The following is an 18,697-nucleotide window of genomic DNA, read 5'->3' on the forward strand; positions in this document are numbered from 1 at the left end:
TTTAGCCCTATAAACAGAAAGATTTATTGTCAACATTTCCTTCTTTGTTTCTATATTTTGTTCCAGTACCTTCCATGGGGGTGGCATCTTCTGTTTTGGGAACCTGTGCACTAGAGGTTTTACCACAGATAGTTAGCTTTTCTTGATCTCCTCTTAATTCTTACCTTCTCTGTCAAGTCTCAGTTTACTAAGAATTTAATCAGTCATATTTGATCATATGCTCTTAATGAAAATATAAAATCCCAAAAGTCTAGATATTCTTTGGGAACATAAATTAAGCATACAAACCTCTTGCTATAATGTGAACAGAACCTATTCCTGGTTTAGACAACTGTTACCCTGTATTTCACTACAGAATAGAGTTTAGAGTTTGGTCAAGAAAAGATGACAACAGAATCCAGAACTTTCAAATAGCTAGGTGTCCATACTCACTCTCTTCTCTTCTCTTCTCTTCTCTTCTCTTCTCTTCTCTTCTCTTCTCTTCTCTTCTCCTCTCCTCTCCTCTCCTCTCCTCTCCTCTCCTCTCCTCTCCTCTCCTCTCCTCTTCTCTTTTCTTCCTTTTTATGGTACTGGAGATTAAGACCAGGGGCATTCTACCTCCAAGATACACCTCCAACCCTATTTTATTCTTTTATTTTAAAACAGGGTCTCACTAAGTTGCAGATGGCTTCACAAAGTTGCTGAGGCTGGCCATGAATCTGTGATCCTCCTTTATCAACCTCCCAAGTAATGGGGTTATAAGCATGGGCCACCACACTCGGCTTCCTACTTTTTAATTTGACATTTATTGAATAATTGGAAGCAATAAAAGCTGTTTGTGGTTTTATTACATAAGATAAACAGCATAAGCCGGACATGGTGGTGCACGCTTGTAATCCCAGCATTCAGGAGGCTGAGACTGGAGGATCGCAGTTTGCGGACAGCCTCAGCTACTTAGTGAGGCCCTCTGCAACTCAGTGAGACCTGTTTCAAAAATAAAGAATAAAAAATTGGACAAGGGTGTAGCTCAGAGGTCAAATGCCTCTGGGTTCCATCCCTAGACCCACACACAATAAAAGATAAACAACATAAATATTTTTTGGAAGTAAAGTACTCACTGATTGGGAGCATTGTCATATATTTTTCAGAGAATATATTTTGGCAAGGAATCTCTTCCTAGAACAAACTGTAGCTGGCTTCTTGAGAATTGTACAGAAGAATTGACTCCAAGATAAAAGAAATGTGATTTTTTTTGAGAAATACTCTTTGTTGAGAATTGTGCTCAGCTTTCTATATGCAACATCTCGTTCCATTTTTTAAAATAACTTGCTAAGTAAGATACTGTTAATACCATTTTATAGATAAGTAAGGTGCTATTATTATTGGCATTTTTAGATGAAAAAACAATTGATGACTATCAACCAAAGAAAGATGACAGTTATTGCAAAAGAATTCATACATACATTCAAAATGCTTTTACCCTTAAAGCATTTTTCTTCATATAATAGACTAAATATTCATGGTAGATCTTAAGGTTCCCATGCCTTTTCTATTGAATCTAATAAAGACAAATAATTCTAATTAACTAGTTCCAGAGCAGGTCTCTCTGTCTTCTGTTACATGAAAAGATAACCAAGTAATCCTTTTTTTTTCTTTTTTTTTTGAGTGGTACTTGGGATGGAACCCTTCTGCCTCTGGGCTACACTCCCAGGCCTATTTTATATTTTATTTGGAAACAGGGTCTCTTGAGGCAACGAGGCTGGCTTCGAACTTGCACTATCCTCCTGTCTCTGCCTCCCAAGCGCGGGGATTACAAGTGTGTGCCAACACCCTGGCCCAAGTAATCCTTTTAAACAGGGCTGTTATGAATTGGCTAGCAGGGAATTAGGGCTTCACTAAAGGTGCTTGTTTATAGTATACACATCTTTTTTATTTTTTATTGGTGAATTTTACTCATACATCTTAATGAGGTACAAGATGGTAGAGGCATACATACATCACTCATTTAGCCCTTATCCAGTTCCCACGTCATTCCCTCGCTCCTCCCTTCTTCTCATGTTTGGCTTAGTGATTGACTTTATTATGTTTATGAATGTACATAATGTACATTTGGGAATTTTCTTCTTCCCTCCTCCACTCCCCTTAAGTTAGGTCATCTTATTTGCTCGTGTGCAGTTTCTCCTTTGTCTAGAGTTCCTCCTATGACTCTTTCTATCCCTAGCTTCCACATATTAGGAAGAACATCCAATTTTTTACTTTTTGTGACTGACTAATCTTTTTTTTTTTTTTTTTTTTTTGGTGGTACTGGAAGCCCTTCTACCTCCGGGCTACACTCCCAGACCTATTTTATTTTTGGAAACAGGGTCTCTTAAACCAGCGCGTCTGGCTTCGAACCCGCGCGATCCTCCTGTCTCCGCCTCCCAAGCACGGGGATTACAAGCGTGCGCCACCACGCCCGGCACCTGACTAATCTTATTTAGCATAATATTCTTCAGTTCCATCCATTTGCCCACAAATGACATAATTTTGTTCTTCTTTATGTCTGAGTAAAATTCCATTGTGTACATATCCCAGTTTTGTAATCCATTCATCTGTTGATGGACATCCAGGCTGGTTCCATAGTTTGGCAATTTTGAATTGTGTGGCTATGAACATAGATACCCATTCATTAGTTTGGTAGTTTGGTTTCCATTCTTTGGGGTAGATACCCAGAAGTATTGCTGGATCATATAAGTTCATTTCTATTCTTCTGAGGATCCTCCATATAGTTTTCCAAAGTGGTTGCACTAATTGGCAATCCCACCAACAATGTGTTCCCGCCCTCCACATCTTTGCCAACGTTTGTTGTTGTTTGTGTTTTAAATGATTGCCATTCTAATTAGAATTAGGTGAAATGTCAGAGCAGTTTTGATTTGCATCGCTCTGATTGCTAATGATGTTGAATTTTTTTAATACATTTATTGGCCATTTGAATTTCTTCTTTTGTGAAGTTTCTATTTAGTTCATTTGTCCTTTTTTTAATTGTGTTATTTGTTTTCTTAGTGCTGAGTTTCTTGAGTTCTCTGTATATATTCTAGATATTAACCCTCTATCATAGGAGTAGGTGGCAAAGATTTTCTCCCATTATGTCGGCTCTCTGTTGACGTTCTTAGTAGTTTCCTTTGCTGTACAGAAACTCTCCAGTTTAATGCCATCTGACAAATTGATCCTTCTTTTAAATTCTGTGCCTTTGTAGTCTTGTTGAGAAAGTTTTTACCTGTTCCTATGTGTTGAAGTGTTGCATCTTAAGCCCTCTTCAAGGAGCTGCAAGGTCTCTGGTCTGATTTCCAAGTCTTTGATCCATCTTAAAATGAGGTGAGAAAGTGTGGTTTATTTCCATTTTCTGCATATGGCTAACCAGTTTTGCCAATATCATTTGTTGAAGAGGCTTTTTTCCATTGTATGTTTTTGGCCCTTTTGTCAAAAACAATTGGCTATGAGTGTGTAGATTTGTTTCTGAATCTTCTCTTCTTCTCCATTGGTCTATGTATCTATTTTTGTGCCAGTATCATGCTGTTTTTATTTCTGTAGTATTGTAATTCCTGTATGGTTCTTGTTGCTGAGGACTACTTTGGTTCTTCTGAGTTTTTTGTTGTTCTAAATGAATTTAAGGACTGATTTTTCTATGTCTGTGATTAATAACGTTGGTAATTTAGTGGGTATTGCATTGAATCTGTAGATCACTTTTGGAAGAATGGCCATTTTGATGATATTTATTCTGCCTATCCAAGACCATGGAAGACCTTTTCATCTCCTAAGGTCTTCAGTTTCTTTTTCAGTGTTATACAATTTTTCTTGCAGAGGTCTTTTTCCTCCTTAATTAGGTTTATTCCTAGGTATTTTATTTTTGTGTGGGATATCCCAAATAAAAGTGTTTTCTGGATTTCTTTTTCAGTGGGTTTATGGTTGGTGTACAGGAAACCTTCTGATTTTTTAAGATTGAGTTTGTTTCAGACACTCTGCTAAATTTGTTGATTAGTCCTGTAAGCTTTTTGATTGAATTTGTTGGGTCTTTTTAGCATAACATCTGCAAATACGGATACTTTTAGTTCTTTTTTTGTTTGTACTCCTTTGATTTCCTTATTGCTCTGGCTAGAGTCTCAAGTGCTATATTGAAATGAAGTGGTAATATTTGACATCCTTGCCTTGTTTCTGATTAGGGGTAATTGTTGCAGTTTTTCCCCATTTAATATGATGTTGGCTGTGGGCCTATTTTATAATGTCTTTATGATGTTGAAGTATGTTCCTTTTATTCCTATTTTCTGCTTTTAGCATAAATGGGTGTTGGATTTTGTTGAATGCTTTTTCAGCGTCTATTGAAATGATCATGTGATTTTTGTCTTTGGTTCTGTTTATGTGATGAATTACATGGATTGTTTTTCATATGTTGAATTAGCCTTGCATCCCTAGTAGGGATGAACCCTACTTGGTCATGGTATATGATTATCTTGATGTGGTTTTAATGTGTGTTACTAGTATTTTGTTTAGCAGTTTTGCGCCTAAGTTCATCAATAATATAGGCCTATAGTTTTCTTTTCTTGGGCTATCTTTATTTGGTTTTGATATTAATGTGATATTAGCTTCATAGAATGTGTTTGGTAGAGTCATGTTTTGTTTTTTGTTTTTTGTTTTTTTTCTATTTCGTAGAGTAGATTGAAAAGTATTGGGATTTGCTTTTTTATAAAGTTTTATAAAATTCTCTTGGGAAACAATCTGGTCTTGGGCTTTTGTTTGATGGTAAGCTCTTTATTTCTGCCTCAATGTCTTTTATTGCAATTGGTCTATTTAAATTTTTTATATCATCTTGGTTCAATTGAGGAAGGTTGTATGTGTCTAGAAAATCATCAGTTTCTTCTAAGCTTTCCATTTTGTTGGAGTATTGTTTTTCAAAGTAGTTTATGATAATCCTCTGGATTTCCACACTATCATGGTAATATCTCCTTTTTCATCTCTTATTTTAATAATTTGGATTGATTCTGTCTTTTCTTTTGGTTAGGTTGGCTAGTGGTTTATCTATCTTGTTTCTTTTCAAGAAACCAGCTTTGTGTTTTGTTTATTTTCTGTATTTTTTTTATTCTCTTTTTTAAATTTCACCCCTTACTTCTTTCATAACCCATTCCTCATTCAGCAGTGTGATGTTCAGTTCTCAAGTGTTTATGTGGTTGCTCTGGGTCTTCTTATAATTGATTTCTAGCTTAATTCCATTGTAGTCTGAAAAGACGTAGGGGAATATATCACATTTTTTGAATTTGCTAGTACTTACTTTGTGGCGCAGGATGTGTTCTATCTTGGAAAAGTTTCCGTGAGCAGCTAAGAAAAATGTGAACTGTGCTGTAGTTGGGTGGAATATTTTATATGTGTCTTCTTAAGGTCTGAGGCAACTTTACAGATCTTTTGTCTAGAAGATTGGTCTAGTGGTATGAGAGGAGTGAATTCTCCTAGTATTATTGTATTGGGATCGATGTATGATTTAATGTCACAAAGAGTTTGCCTTATGAAAGTGGCTGCTTTCAAAGAGCTGTGCTCCAAGCAGAGGGTTGAAGTATACTAATAAGCCTGTAAGTCTAATCTGCCCTTAGCAAAGAGAATGGCATTATAAAACAAGATTATTAACAAAAGGAGTGTCATAGCCCACTTGGGCTGTTGTAACAAAATGCCATGAACTGGGAAGCTTATAAATAACAAAATTTTATTTCTTCATAGTTTGGAGACTACAAAATCAAGGCACCAGCAAATTCACTGGCTGGTGAGGGTCTGCTTCCTACCCTTTTGCTGTGTCCTAACATGGCAGAAAGACAGATACACTTTCTATAGACTCTTTTTTTATAAGACTATTAAGATTGAAAGTTAGAATTTCAATTTATAGATGGGAGGAGAGTGAGACAACATAAGCATTCAGACTATGGCATGGAAGTGGTCTTGAAAATAGATCTGTGAAATAAAGAGTAATGACAATACCAACTTAAGTTGAACTGGGCAATCAAATGTGTAAAGCCCAGGCTTGTTGGTACTAATTCTTTACAAATGAATAGTGCTGACTTATGTTTGATCTAGACATACAAAACATTCTCTTGCTGGAAGGTTGAATCTATGAATTTTTAGAGCACTAAATCTTGCAGAATGCCAGAGACCATACTTAATGCCTTTAAAAAAAAAAAAAAAAGCTGTACTAATTTACATCCTTACTAGGGTTCTTCTTTCTCCAAAGTCTTCATCTTTTGTTACTCCTTCCTTCCTCCCTCCCTTGCTCTTCCTCCTTCCTTCTCGTCCTCCCCCCACCTCTCTCTTTCTCTCTCTTTCTCTCTCTCTCATTTGGGGGGGGCACTAGAGATAGAACACAGTAAGATTCTACCTCTGAGCTACATCCTCCAGCACTTTTTATTTTTTATTTTGAAATAGAGTTACACTAAGTTGCTGAGGCTGGCCTCAAACCCAGTGATCTTCCTGTTTTAGCCTCTGAAGTACTGGGATTACAGGTCTGTTCCTTTGTCTTTTTGATAACAGCCTTTCTAACAGGTGTTGTGCTTTTTACTTGCACCTTCCTGATGTTTAGTATTGAACATTTTCATATATCTGTTGACTGTGCATACATCTTTTTTTTAAAAAAAAATGTCTATTCAGAGCATTTGCTCATTTCTTTATCCAGTTGTTTTCCTGTTACTGAGTGTTGAGTTCCATATATATTTTGGAGATTAGCTCCTTATAAGATGCATAATTTGCAGATATTTTCCCCAATCTCTAGATTGTCTCTTCATTCTGTTGTTTTCTTTGCTGTGCAGAAGCCTTTTAGTTTGATTCAGTGTCATTTGTCTATTTTTGCTCTTGTTAATTGTACTTTTGGATTCCTATTCAAGAAATTATTGCCTAAACCTTTGTTATAGAGTCTTTCCTTTTCCCCTGTCTTTTCTTCTACTAGTTTTTCAGATTTAAAAAAAAATTTTTTTCAGTGTTGGTTATTGAACCCACTGCATCATACATGCTAGGCAAGCACTCTACTACTGAGCTACTTCCCAACCCCAGATTCTGATCTCACATTTAAGTCTCTTTTTTTCCATTTGAGTTAATTTATTATGTAGTATGACATTAACATCTACTTTTATTTTTCTGTATATGGATATCTATTTTCCCACAACCATTTACCAAAGAGACATATGTCATGTGTTTTTTTACTTCAACTGTTCATAAGTACTTGGGCTTATTTCTGGATTTTCTTTACTGTTCCATTAGTTAATATTCTGTTTTTGTGCCTGTACCATGCTGTTTTGATTATAATAGCTTTATAAAACACTTTGAAATTATAATGCACCAGTATTTTTGTTGAAAATAAATAGTATACATTTAAACTGTGCTTGGTGCCCTTCCCCCACCCCCATTTTCCCTCCCCCACTCCCAACAACGAGAGTCCAGGGTAACCATTCATATTCATTCTTTTACACATTTTTGGATGTAGTTCCTCCATTAATCAAGTTCAGCCTTCTTCCTCTCCTATCCTTCCATTCAAACTTTGCTGAGATTTCCCTTCCCTTATCTGGAGTCCCTCTATTATCCCCATTGCTCCCTAATTTGGGCATATTAGAGGAAAGATATGTCCCTTCTCTTTCTGTGCTTGGCTGATCTCACTTAACATAATCCTCTCCAGGACTTTCCGTCTTCTTGCGAACGCCATGATTTTGTTCTTCTTTATAGCTGAATAGAATTCCATTGTGTGTATTTCTCATAATTTTGAAATCCATTTATCTGTTGATGGAGACCTAGGTTGGTTCCATATTTTGGCTATTATGAATTGTGCTGCTGTAAACGTAGGTATGCATACATTACTGTAGTTCTCTGATTTTGACCCCTTTGGAAAAATACCCAGGAGTGGTAAAGCTGGATCATATGGTGGATCTATTCCCAGTTTTCTAAGGAATTTCCACACCAAACTCCATAGTGGCTGAACTAGTTTGCACTCCCACAAACAGTGTAGTAGAGTTCCTCTTTCCCCACATCCTCTCCAGCATTTGTTGTTATTTGATTTCTTTATGCTTGCCACTCTGACTGGGGTTAGATAGAATCTCAGCATAGTTTTGATTTGCATCTCCCTGATGGCTAATGATGTAGAACACCTTTTCATGTATCTATTGGCCATTTGTATCTCTTCTTTTGTAAAGTGTCTATTCAGTTCAATTGCCCATTTCTTATTTGTTTTGCTTTTATAGAGTCTTTTGAGCTCTTTGTATATTCTGGATATTAGCCTTCTATTAGAGTGGTGGCTGGTAAAGATCTTCTCCCATTCTGTAGGCTTCCTCTTTAGGTTCTTGATGGTTTCCTTTGGTGAGAAGAAACTTTTTAGTTTGATGCCATCTTACTTATTAATTCTTTTTTTTTTAATGTCATCACAGTTATGTTTTATTTTATTTTATTTTTGCGGGTCAAGGGATGGAACCCAGGGGCATTGGGCCTCCGAGCTACACCCCCTGCCCTATTTTTTATTCTTTATTTTGAAACCGGGTCTCACTGAGTTGCAGAGGGACTAAGTAGCTGAGGCTGTCTGCGAACCACGATCCTCTGGTCTCAACCTCCCGAATGCTGGGATTACAAGTGTGCGCCACCAGGCCCAGCCACCCCACTTGTTAATTCTTGCTTTAATTTTCTGAACTTTGGAGATCTTGTTGAGAAAGTTACTGCCTGTGCCTATATGTTGTAGTGTTGAGCCTATACCCTCCTCTAATAACTTCACAGTCTCTGGTCTAATTTCTTTTCTTTTCTTTTTCTTTTTTCTTTTTTTTTATTTTTATTTGTGGTACTGGGGATGGAACCCTTCTACCTCCGGGCTACACTCACAGACCTATTTTTATATTTTATTTGGAAACAGGGTCTCTTAAGCCAGCAAGGTTGGCTTCGAACCTGTGCTATCCTCCTGTCTCCGCCTCCCAAGCACGGGGATTACAAGCATGCGCCACCACACCCAGCTGGTATAATTTCTAAGTCTTTGATCCATCTTATGTTGATTCCTAATACACCAGTATTTCTCAAGATGACATTGGCTATTTAGGATCTTTAGTAGTTATATACAAATTTTGAAGTGTTTTTCAATTTTAGAATTTAGATAGGGAATGCATTGATGCATTGACTCTATAGATCACTTTGGATAGTATGAGTATTTTAATAATAATCTTTGATACTGCATGATGACCACAATTAATAATAATGTAAAATGAGAGATTGGTTTCAGAACCTCCAAAGATACCAAAATCCTCAAATCTCTTATATAAAATTGCATAGTATTTGCATATAACTTACACACATCCTCCCATATACCTTAAATCATTTCTTGATTATTTGTAGTACTTAACACAATATAAATGGTAAGTACATGACTGATAAGATAGGCAACCACTGAGCTATACCCCAGCCCCATTTAAAAGTATTTTTTATCAACAGTTGGTTGAATAAAAGGATGTGGAACCCACAGATATGGAGGATTGTCTGTATTATATATTTCATAATTGCTAAAACTATCTACCTTTAATGTTCTTACCGCATAAAACATGAAAAGTTGGTGAGATTGGAGATAAGTTAATTGGCTTGATTGAATCTACATTGTGTACATAGATCAAAACATCACTTTGTACTCCATAAATATATTCAGCTATCATCAAATGATAATAATGTTTTTAATGTAACTTTCAGAAAAGAAAGATGTAATATAAGTAATGGAATAAACACTAGAATCTGATCCTGTTTCCTTTGAGAAGTTTTCTTAACCTCTCTTAGTCTTTTCTTTTATAAAATGAAAAAATTTAAGCCAGGCATGATGGTACATGCCCTTAATCACAGTACTTGGGAGGCTGAGACAGGAGGTTTGAAAGTAGTCTCAGCAAGTTAGCCAGGCTTTCAGCAACTTATGGAGACCCTGTTTCCAATAGAAAAACATATTAAAATTGCTCTGAGCTACCCAATCCAAGCACCACTAAAAATTTAAAATAATAATTAAACTAAATAGTTTAAATACATTGGTGTTCCCAAACTCTGAAACCCATTACAAATTCCTAGAGGTAATGCTTGGTAAAATGATAGTGTCTTGGCAAAATATTAAACACTGAATCATAAATTGAGAAAATTAACTTCTTTCTGGCTTTTCTGATTATCTCAAAGAAAAAGAAATTGTGATATGAAAACATATTTAATAGCTCTCTAGCACTGGATAATTGTTCAGGGTGGGATGTAGGCAGATACTCTGAATCTTGCACACCTCGAGTTTCTACAAAACTAAAATTAACTACATTCCTTGGAAGGAAAGAGAACAGAAGTACTTGTTTGCTCTGTTTATCTAGTTTCCTTTCTGCTTGGAAGGAAGTAGTGTGTTATCCAGCTACTGAGTTTGGGAGGAAAAACTGAACATTCAAGGCTCATCCGTTTTTGGCTTCTTTCATGAATTGCCCATCCCCAAAAGGTTCGCTTCTTCTCCTCCACCATGTTGTAGGCTTTGGTTGACAAAACTCTGCTTAGAACAGGGTGGGAACTGTAATTAGGAATCTCATGATGCCATAAATTCAAGCCACCAAAAACACATTCTGCAATTGGTTTGCTTTAGGTATCAAGTTGATGCTTTGATTTCTATCTTATTCTTCTCTATTTCTCATTTGGTTTCAAATTCACAGGTGGTAGAAAGGGAAAAGCGACTCACTCTTTGAAACCTCACTAGTAATTTTCCTTTGTAATAGAAATCTTGCTTGGACTCAGAGCTCTTCATTAGCAGTAGTACCTATATAAAATTCAGTAACATGGTTTATAAAATAAATTCATTTATGTTTTTAAAAGTAGCTGGGCACTGTGGTATATATCTATAATCCCAGTACTTGGGAGACAGACACGTGAATTATAGTTTCAAGGCCAGCCTCAGCAACTTAGCAGGACTCTGTTTCAAAATAAAAAGAGCTGAAGGTATAGTTTGAAAGTAAAATTCCCCAGTGTATCCCCAGTACCACATACACATACAAAAAAGATTTTGTTTTTAAAATATTGAATTGTACCGGTGATGCATGATAAAATAAAAACCATAAAAGTAGTGCACAAGTAACAAAAATTTAGGAAACACTAAACAAAACTGTTCCTAGAATCTATGCGATATTAAAAGTCTTTTGAATCTGTATTCTAATAGAATAAAAATGTTACATAGTAAAACAAGTAAAAGAAGGAACTTTCTAAATATAGCATACCCTGTGGTTTTTCTTTTAAATATACCATTATTGAGAAACCACTGTTTTATCCAATACCAGTTATTTTTCACTCATAAATATAAATGCCTTTTTCTTAATATTTTACCAAACAGTTCAGTATTGATTTTTTGATACCATATTCATTGTTGATGGTATAATTTTTCTTTTGTTAAAAGCATTCTAGCGCCAGGCATGGTGGCGCACGCTTGTAATCCCCACGCTTGGGAGGCAGAGACAGGAGGATCGTGCAGGTTCGAAGCCAGCTGCGCTGGCTTAAGAGACCCTGTTTCCAAATAAAAATATAAAATAGGTCTGGGAGTGTAACCTGGAGGTAGAAGGGTTCCATCCCCAGTACCACCAAAGCATTCTAGCAAGCCAGGCATGGTGGTGCATGCCTGTAATCCCAGTATGTGGGAAGTTGAGACAGGAGGATTACAGGTTAGAGGACTACCTCAGCAACTTAGCAAGACCCTGTTTCAAAATAAAATAGGCTGGTGGTATAGCTCTGAGGTAGAATACCTCTGGGTTCAATCCCTAGTACCAACATGGGAATAAATACACTCTAGTCTGGGTGAGGTTTGTGAACTGGAAATATTGAGTAGTTTTTAAGAGGACAAGAAGTGTATCATCACTACGTATTCTGACTAGTATAAGGACTCTGCTTTAAAGAAAATGGGAAATTGTTATTCTGAGTTGAACATGGATTCAAGTTATCCTGAATGACATGTTCCATCATAGAACTAGTTACATGAACTTTTATAAGCAAAGAACAAAAGTCTTAAATCCACACATCTACTAGTTACACTGAGCATCAGGTAGGTGGGCTTTAACAAAGTAGGGAACTCTCTTTTATAGATTTCATATATATTTCATGTAGCTTTCTTAGCTTTAGGATTGGTGGAAACTAGAGATTTTCTAAACTCAGTGATACTTTCATACATTCAGAGAAGCTTATCTGCTGGTTATCAGAAGTTAGGTCAGATATAGAAGTTAAGGTACATCAGCTATTAAAGGGCCTAAGATAGCCCAAGATAACTTTAGCTCTTTTCCTACATCATTTCCTCTCTCTACAGTCAGGATGTTTTAGATAGTCATACTCAAGCAGACTTCAGGATCTTTAATATAGAGTTTCTTTAGAGAACTTCAGTGTAGTTTCTGTTTTGAAGATATATTTACCTATAAGGAAAATGAGACCTTAGGGCAATCAGAGGATAATACTTTTATATAAGTGAAATTTAGAGCTAGTTATGCCAAACATTTAGAATAACCATGTTAGAGCCAGGCATGGTGCGCACGCTTGTAATCTCAGCATTTGAGAGGCTGAGACAAGAGGATCACAGTTCCAGAATAGCCTCAGCTACTTAGTGAGGCCCTTTGCAACTCAATGAGACCCTGTTTCAGAATAAAAAATAGGCCTGGGGGTATAGCTCAGAGGTAGAATACCCTGGGTTCCATCCCTAGTACTGCTTAAAAAAAAAAAAAAAAAAAAAAAAAAAAAAGAATAACCTTGTTAGGAAGGAAGAATTCAAACATAGAAGGTAGCATTACTAATTTTGCTTTGTTAATGGAAGACAGAATTTATGGTCATATATAAAAAACTAAGGGCTTCCTTTCTTCTTCCTTTTTTTTTTTTTCTGTTCCTTAAAGAACTGCCTTTCCCTTTCCTGTTCTTCTTTTATTCCTTTTTCTTTCATACATGTACTATTTCTCTGGTCATTTCTACATCAAGGAAAGCATCATAGTTTTCTTTGCCTTAGGGAAGACTATTACAGCTTAATTTAAAATTAGCTCATTTTCCCCCTCACGTTCTTAATTATAGGTCTTCATCTAATAAAGTTGTCCCAGTTCTTTCTTAACTACCACCCTAGATGAGCTGCAATATTGATGGTAAATTTTTATTGCCATTTATTTATGCAACAAATATCATGTTTCAAGCATTTCATTCTCAAAATCTTGAAATGATTTTTACATATCAAAGAGAATATTGACCAGAGATTTTTAATTCTTAGTTATACTCAGCTGACTTTTTAACAACCATGGCAGATAGTTTTATTCATTATATTGCCAGATTATTTATTTTATTTGTGTGTGTGTGTGAGTGTAAACAAAAGCAGACTATATCTCATGTTAACAAATACATTTTAAACATTCTGGGTTTATTCTCTACAAGTGTGTTCTTTCTTTAAAAGTCCAGTAATTGTGATTCTGATTCATTGTGTGCAATGACAACATATTAACTGGAATTATTTTGTATATTCAGGGTAATATTTTCTCTTATTGAAATCTCTCTACTTTATATCTTATTGTCTTCTAGTTACTACTGTGTGGTCTTTAATATGTGAAGTAAATTGTAGGGGTGCTTGCTATCACATTCTGGTTTATTCTTATTATTACATTATAAATGCACTAGAACAACAGTAATAGTAATGTGTTGTTCAGGCTTGCATCACTGTGACAAAATACCTGAGAAAATCAACTTAAAGAAAAGATTTATTTTGGTTCATAGTTTGGGAGGCTTCATTTCATGGTCATCTGGCTCCAGGAGAGGAAAGCTGCTCATCTTATGGCAGTGCAGAAGCAAAGGGAGAGAGAGAAGGAGAACCACCAGGTGTGGTGGTGCACGCTTGGAATCCCCGCACTTGAGAGGTGGAGACAGGAGGATCACACAGGTTCGAAGCCAGCCTCCCTGGCTTAAGAGACCCTGTTTTCAAATAAAAATATAAAAATAGATCTGGGAGTGTACCCCAGAGGTAGAAGGGTTTCCAGCAACCCCAGTACCACCAAAAAAAAAAAAGTAATGCAAGAACCATTTGTTATGATGACACTCTGAAAGTGTTAAGAAGCTTTACTGTCTAATTTCAAAAGAACAAGAACAAAAAAGCAGAACCTTGGTAGCTGGCTAAGTCCACTGGCAATATGGCTCTTCTCTCATTAGATGCTTTGTGTATAGGATATCATTCGTACTTGGGATATGATGTCATAGATAGCAGCATGAGAGATATTTTCAGAAAAGATCATGGACTTAAGAAGCAGACCAACCTGCATGTGAAATTCAGCTCCGCCATCTTTGCCCTGGTATCTTAAGCAAGCTTCTTAACCTCTCTAAAGTGGAAACTGTAATACTTATTTAGAGTTGTTATAAGGATGAATGTACCCAGTATGAGTTCTTGTTGCATGGTAGATGTATGAGGAAAATAGTGTGGTGATGATATGTTTTGATATTATTCTGTCAGGTGAAGTGAAAGACAAAATGGTTCAAGTGGTCGAACTCCCCATTGTAGACAGTCTTCATCCCCGTCCTCCTTATTTGCCATTGGCTGTCCCAGAAGACCTCGCAGATCGACTCCTACGAGTCCATGGTGATCCTGCAGTGTGGTGGGTATCTCAATTTGTCAAATACCTGATCCGCCCACAGCCTTGGCTGGAAAAGGAAATAGAAGAGGCCACCAAAAAACTTGGCTTTAAACATCCAATAATTGGGTAAGAATCTGATTTTTCCCCCTCAAATACTGATATATAATAGCAGTGTTGTGTATCTGTACCCTATATTTTTATCTTTACAATATATAGTTTAGTTTTCATTGTCCCACCAAAAACAGAGGATCTAGAATTCACTTTAGAGCACAGAGAGAATATTCTCCCTTTGTTCACTTAGAATAGCAAAAAAAAAAAACAACAAAAAAAACCCCAGTAATATGCTAATATCTCTAATGCTCTTCTTCCTTTGATTCTTACTCCTATTTTTACAGATTTGTTTGTTTGTAGTACTGGGGAATAAACCCAGGGGCATTCTACCTCTGAGCTATACCCCAGCCCTATTTTATTTTTATTTTGAAACAGGGTTTCACTAAGTTGTGGGAAAGCCTCACTGAGTTGCTGAGGCTGGCCATGAACCTGCAATCCTCCTGTCTCAGCCTCCCGAATCCTGGGATTACAAATGCATACCACCAGGCCCAGTTATTTTCATATATCTCATTCTACATTCCTTTGTGTCTTAGTCTTATAGAGAAGTTACTAACCCCTATTCTAAATGTTAGAGGTACATAGTAAAACAAGAATATTAAGTAGTATTTAATCTCATGAAACTTTTCATTTTAATTCTTCTGCCCCACTTTATCCCCATAGAGCATACTGAACAATTCCAGTTTCCTGAGAGAAGTGATGATTAAGAATAATGTGGGGAGGAGAAGTTTTCTATGACCATACCCACATCTAGACTATAATCTGGAATGCGAGGGAAAGTGTAGTCATGACAATGGCTGAGTAACTCCAGTAATATCAAACCCTCACACCAGTTTCTTAATAGAAAGCGGACCTTTGGCTTGGTCTGACAAATGCTCTTCTGCTGTAATTTAAAGGAAAGTAAATCTACCATCTTTCTTTTTCTACATATGAATAGTGATTTAGTAATTGTGAGTGTAGAGCAGATTTAAGGAGTTTTAATTTCAAAACAAACTACATCTGTTATTATTATTTCCATTAACCCAGTACTTGGGAGGATGAGACAGGAGACTCTATGGTTCAAGAACAGCCTCAGCAAGTAGTGAGACATTCATCCTAATGAGCCCTGTTTCAAAAATAAAAATTAAAAAAATAGGGTTGGGGTTGTAGCTCAGAGATAAAATGCCCTGGGTTCAATCTCCAGTAACACCAAAAACTAAAAAAAAAAACTTTGGAAGCCCTAAGATGGGAGGGAAATGCTGAAGTGGAAGTCATTGCCTTACGTAGGCAAAACAAGGTGTCTCCAGTGTTAGGGCCTCTCTAAAATAGGACTGATGAGATCTATGTCTGCTTGTATTTGATACAGTGGAAAACAAAGAAAAAAAAATACATTGGAAACACAACAAAAGTGCTGGGATGACTCCATGAACTTAAAATAATAAAATAAACCTTAAATAGGTTTACCTGCCTTGTTCCATAGGAAAAGTTCTTGTAGGTCTGTTTTTCTTAGACAATTTCAAATTCTACAAACTGGCAGTTATAATAACTGCAGAATAAAATGAAGAAAAATCTTGGCAACAGAATGTTTTATCTTTACTATTCTATAATAACAACTGAATCTAGGTTTCATTATGGTTTCAAAAATCCTAAAACTTAAATCTGTTTTTTTTTTTGACAGTTGGTGGGTATTTTTCCCCCTAGTAGAAAAGTGAAACTGAAATCTCCCACTTATTCCTGATATGTCAGTTACTTTCTTTCTGATAAAGTATGCTTCAAAAGTTTTACTTATTTTCTAATTTTCCTATATTAACATGCAAATATATTAAAATATTAATTAATTAATTTATTTATTTATTGTGGGAGTGGAACCCAGGGGCCTTCTACCTCTGGGCTACACTCTCATACCTATTTTATATTTTATTTGAAAATAAGGTCTCACTAAGTTGCTGAAAGCCTCACTAAGTAGCTGAGGCTGGCTTCGAACCTACATGATCCTCCTGTCTCAGCCTCCCAAGTACTGGGATTACAAACATGTGCCACCACACCTGGTTAAATATTAAAATATATGTGAAGAGTTTTAAGTATTTTTCTATGATGAAAATGAAAAAAATTTGTTTTGGTTAAAAATGTAAACAAAGCCACAATGAGTCAGGGTATAAACTGAATACCAACTGAATCAGTACATTATCAGCAGAATCTGAATTTCTCCCCCAGAGTCCATGTCAGACGCACAGACAAAGTGGGAACTGAAGCAGCCTTCCATCCTATTGAGGAATACATGGAGCACGTTGAAGAACATTTTAAACTTCTCGCACGCAGAATGCAAGTGGATAAAAAAAGAGTATATTTGGCCACTGATGATCCTTCTTTATTAAACGAAGCAAAAACAAAGTAAGTTAGACCAACTAGTTTTTCAAGAATGGGATTATCTCTTTTAGTTGAAAAGAATCCTTAATTCTCGTGACTTACAACTCTTGTTCTATTATTACTAATTATTGGGGTTTTTATTTAAATGACTATGTACTTTTATACCTATTAATCTAATCAAAGCATACTCTATTAGCCATATCTGATCAAAGCATACTCTATTAGCCATATTTGATTTATAATAAATCCAAAATGAACTAGACCAATGACTCATGCATCATCACCAAGGATCACCATTATCATTATTAAAGGCTTTCACCTTATTTCTTGGTAATACAATCTGTATTCATTTGCCGGAGGTGCCAAAATAAAAGTAACATGTTCTGGGTGGTTTAAGTGACAGATATTTATTTCTTACAGTTCTGGAGGATGCGAAATCCAAGATCTCCCATTCCATCACATCCTTCTAACTTTTTTTTTTTTTTTCGGGGTCTGGGGATGGCGCCCAGGGGCATTCTACCTCCGAGCAACACCCCCTGCCCTATTTTTTATTCTTTCTTTTGAAACTGGGTCTCACTGAGTTGCAGAGGGCCTCTCTAAGTAGCTGAGGCTGTCCATGACCCACGATCCTCCTGTCTCAGCCTCCCGAATGCTGGGATTACAAGCATGCACCACCACGCCCAGCTTGCATATCTATTTTGTAATCTGAAACTTTACTGAATTTGTTTACCAGTGCTAAATTTTTGGTAGTCTTTAGGTTTGTCTATAAGATCATGTCATCAGCAGACAGAGACCATTTCACTTCTTCCTTTATTATTATCTAATTACTCTGCCTAGTACTGTGTTAAATAGGCGTGGTAATAGTAAACATCCTTTGCTTGTTCCTCATCTTAGATGAAAAGCTTTCAACTTTTCACTGTTGAATATGATGTAAATGTAATCTGTGGGGTTTTTTGTTTTGTTTTTTGGTTGTATTGGGGTTCCTGGAAACCCTTCTACCTCCGGGCTACACTCCAGACCTATTTTTTCATACTTTTTAACTTAGAAACAGGGTCTCTTAAGCCAGCGTGGCTGCCTTCGAACCTGCACGATCCTCTTGTCGATCCTCCTGTCTCTGCCTCCCAAGCACGGGGATTACAAGCATGCACCACCATGCCAGGCTATAATCTGTGGGTTTTTAGCGTATGACCTTTATTATGTTGAGATACATTTTTACAATACCTATTTCTTGAGAGTCTTATCATGAAGAGATGTTGAATTTTATCAAGTACTTTTTTGCATTTATTGAGATATATGCATTTCTTTTCTTGTTCTTTATTCTGCTAATACGTAATGTCATTTGTTCATTTACGTATATTAAACAATCCTTGCATCCCTAGAATAAATCCCATTTGTTCTTGATGAATAATCTTTCACCAATAGGCCATTAATTTCAGTTTGCTAGTATTTTGTTGATAATTTTTGCATATTCTTTTTTTGAATTTATTGATGCATTATAATACATCTTAATAAGGTACAGGATAATAGAGGCATACATGCACACATCACTCATTTAACTTTCTGCCAATTTCCATCTGTTTCCTTCCATCTCCCTCCTTCTGTTTGGCTTAGTGATTGACTTTGATATGTTTGTAAATGTACATCCTATGTATTAATGTGTTTCCCCGCTT

General features: G+C 36.2%; 1 protein-coding gene across 2 annotated transcripts in view; it reads left to right on the forward strand.

The window, feature by feature from the left end:
- Positions 1–18,697, forward strand: part of FUT8 (fucosyltransferase 8) — a gene marked incomplete at both ends in the record, with an annotated part of 133,929 nt that overhangs the window by 97,983 nt on the left and 17,249 nt on the right. For both annotated transcript variants that reach the window (XM_080706769.1, XM_080706770.1), the window contains 2 exons: positions 14,453–14,699; positions 16,875–17,051. In XM_080706769.1, the coding sequence (XP_080562895.1) occupies positions 14,453–14,699; positions 16,875–17,051 (424 nt within the window). The remainder of the gene's footprint in view (positions 1–14,452; positions 14,700–16,874; positions 17,052–18,697) is intronic.

This window comes from Muscardinus avellanarius (assembly GCF_963383645.1).
Source record: "Muscardinus avellanarius genome assembly, chromosome: 12".
Lineage (NCBI taxonomy): Eukaryota > Metazoa > Chordata > Mammalia > Rodentia > Gliridae > Muscardinus > Muscardinus avellanarius.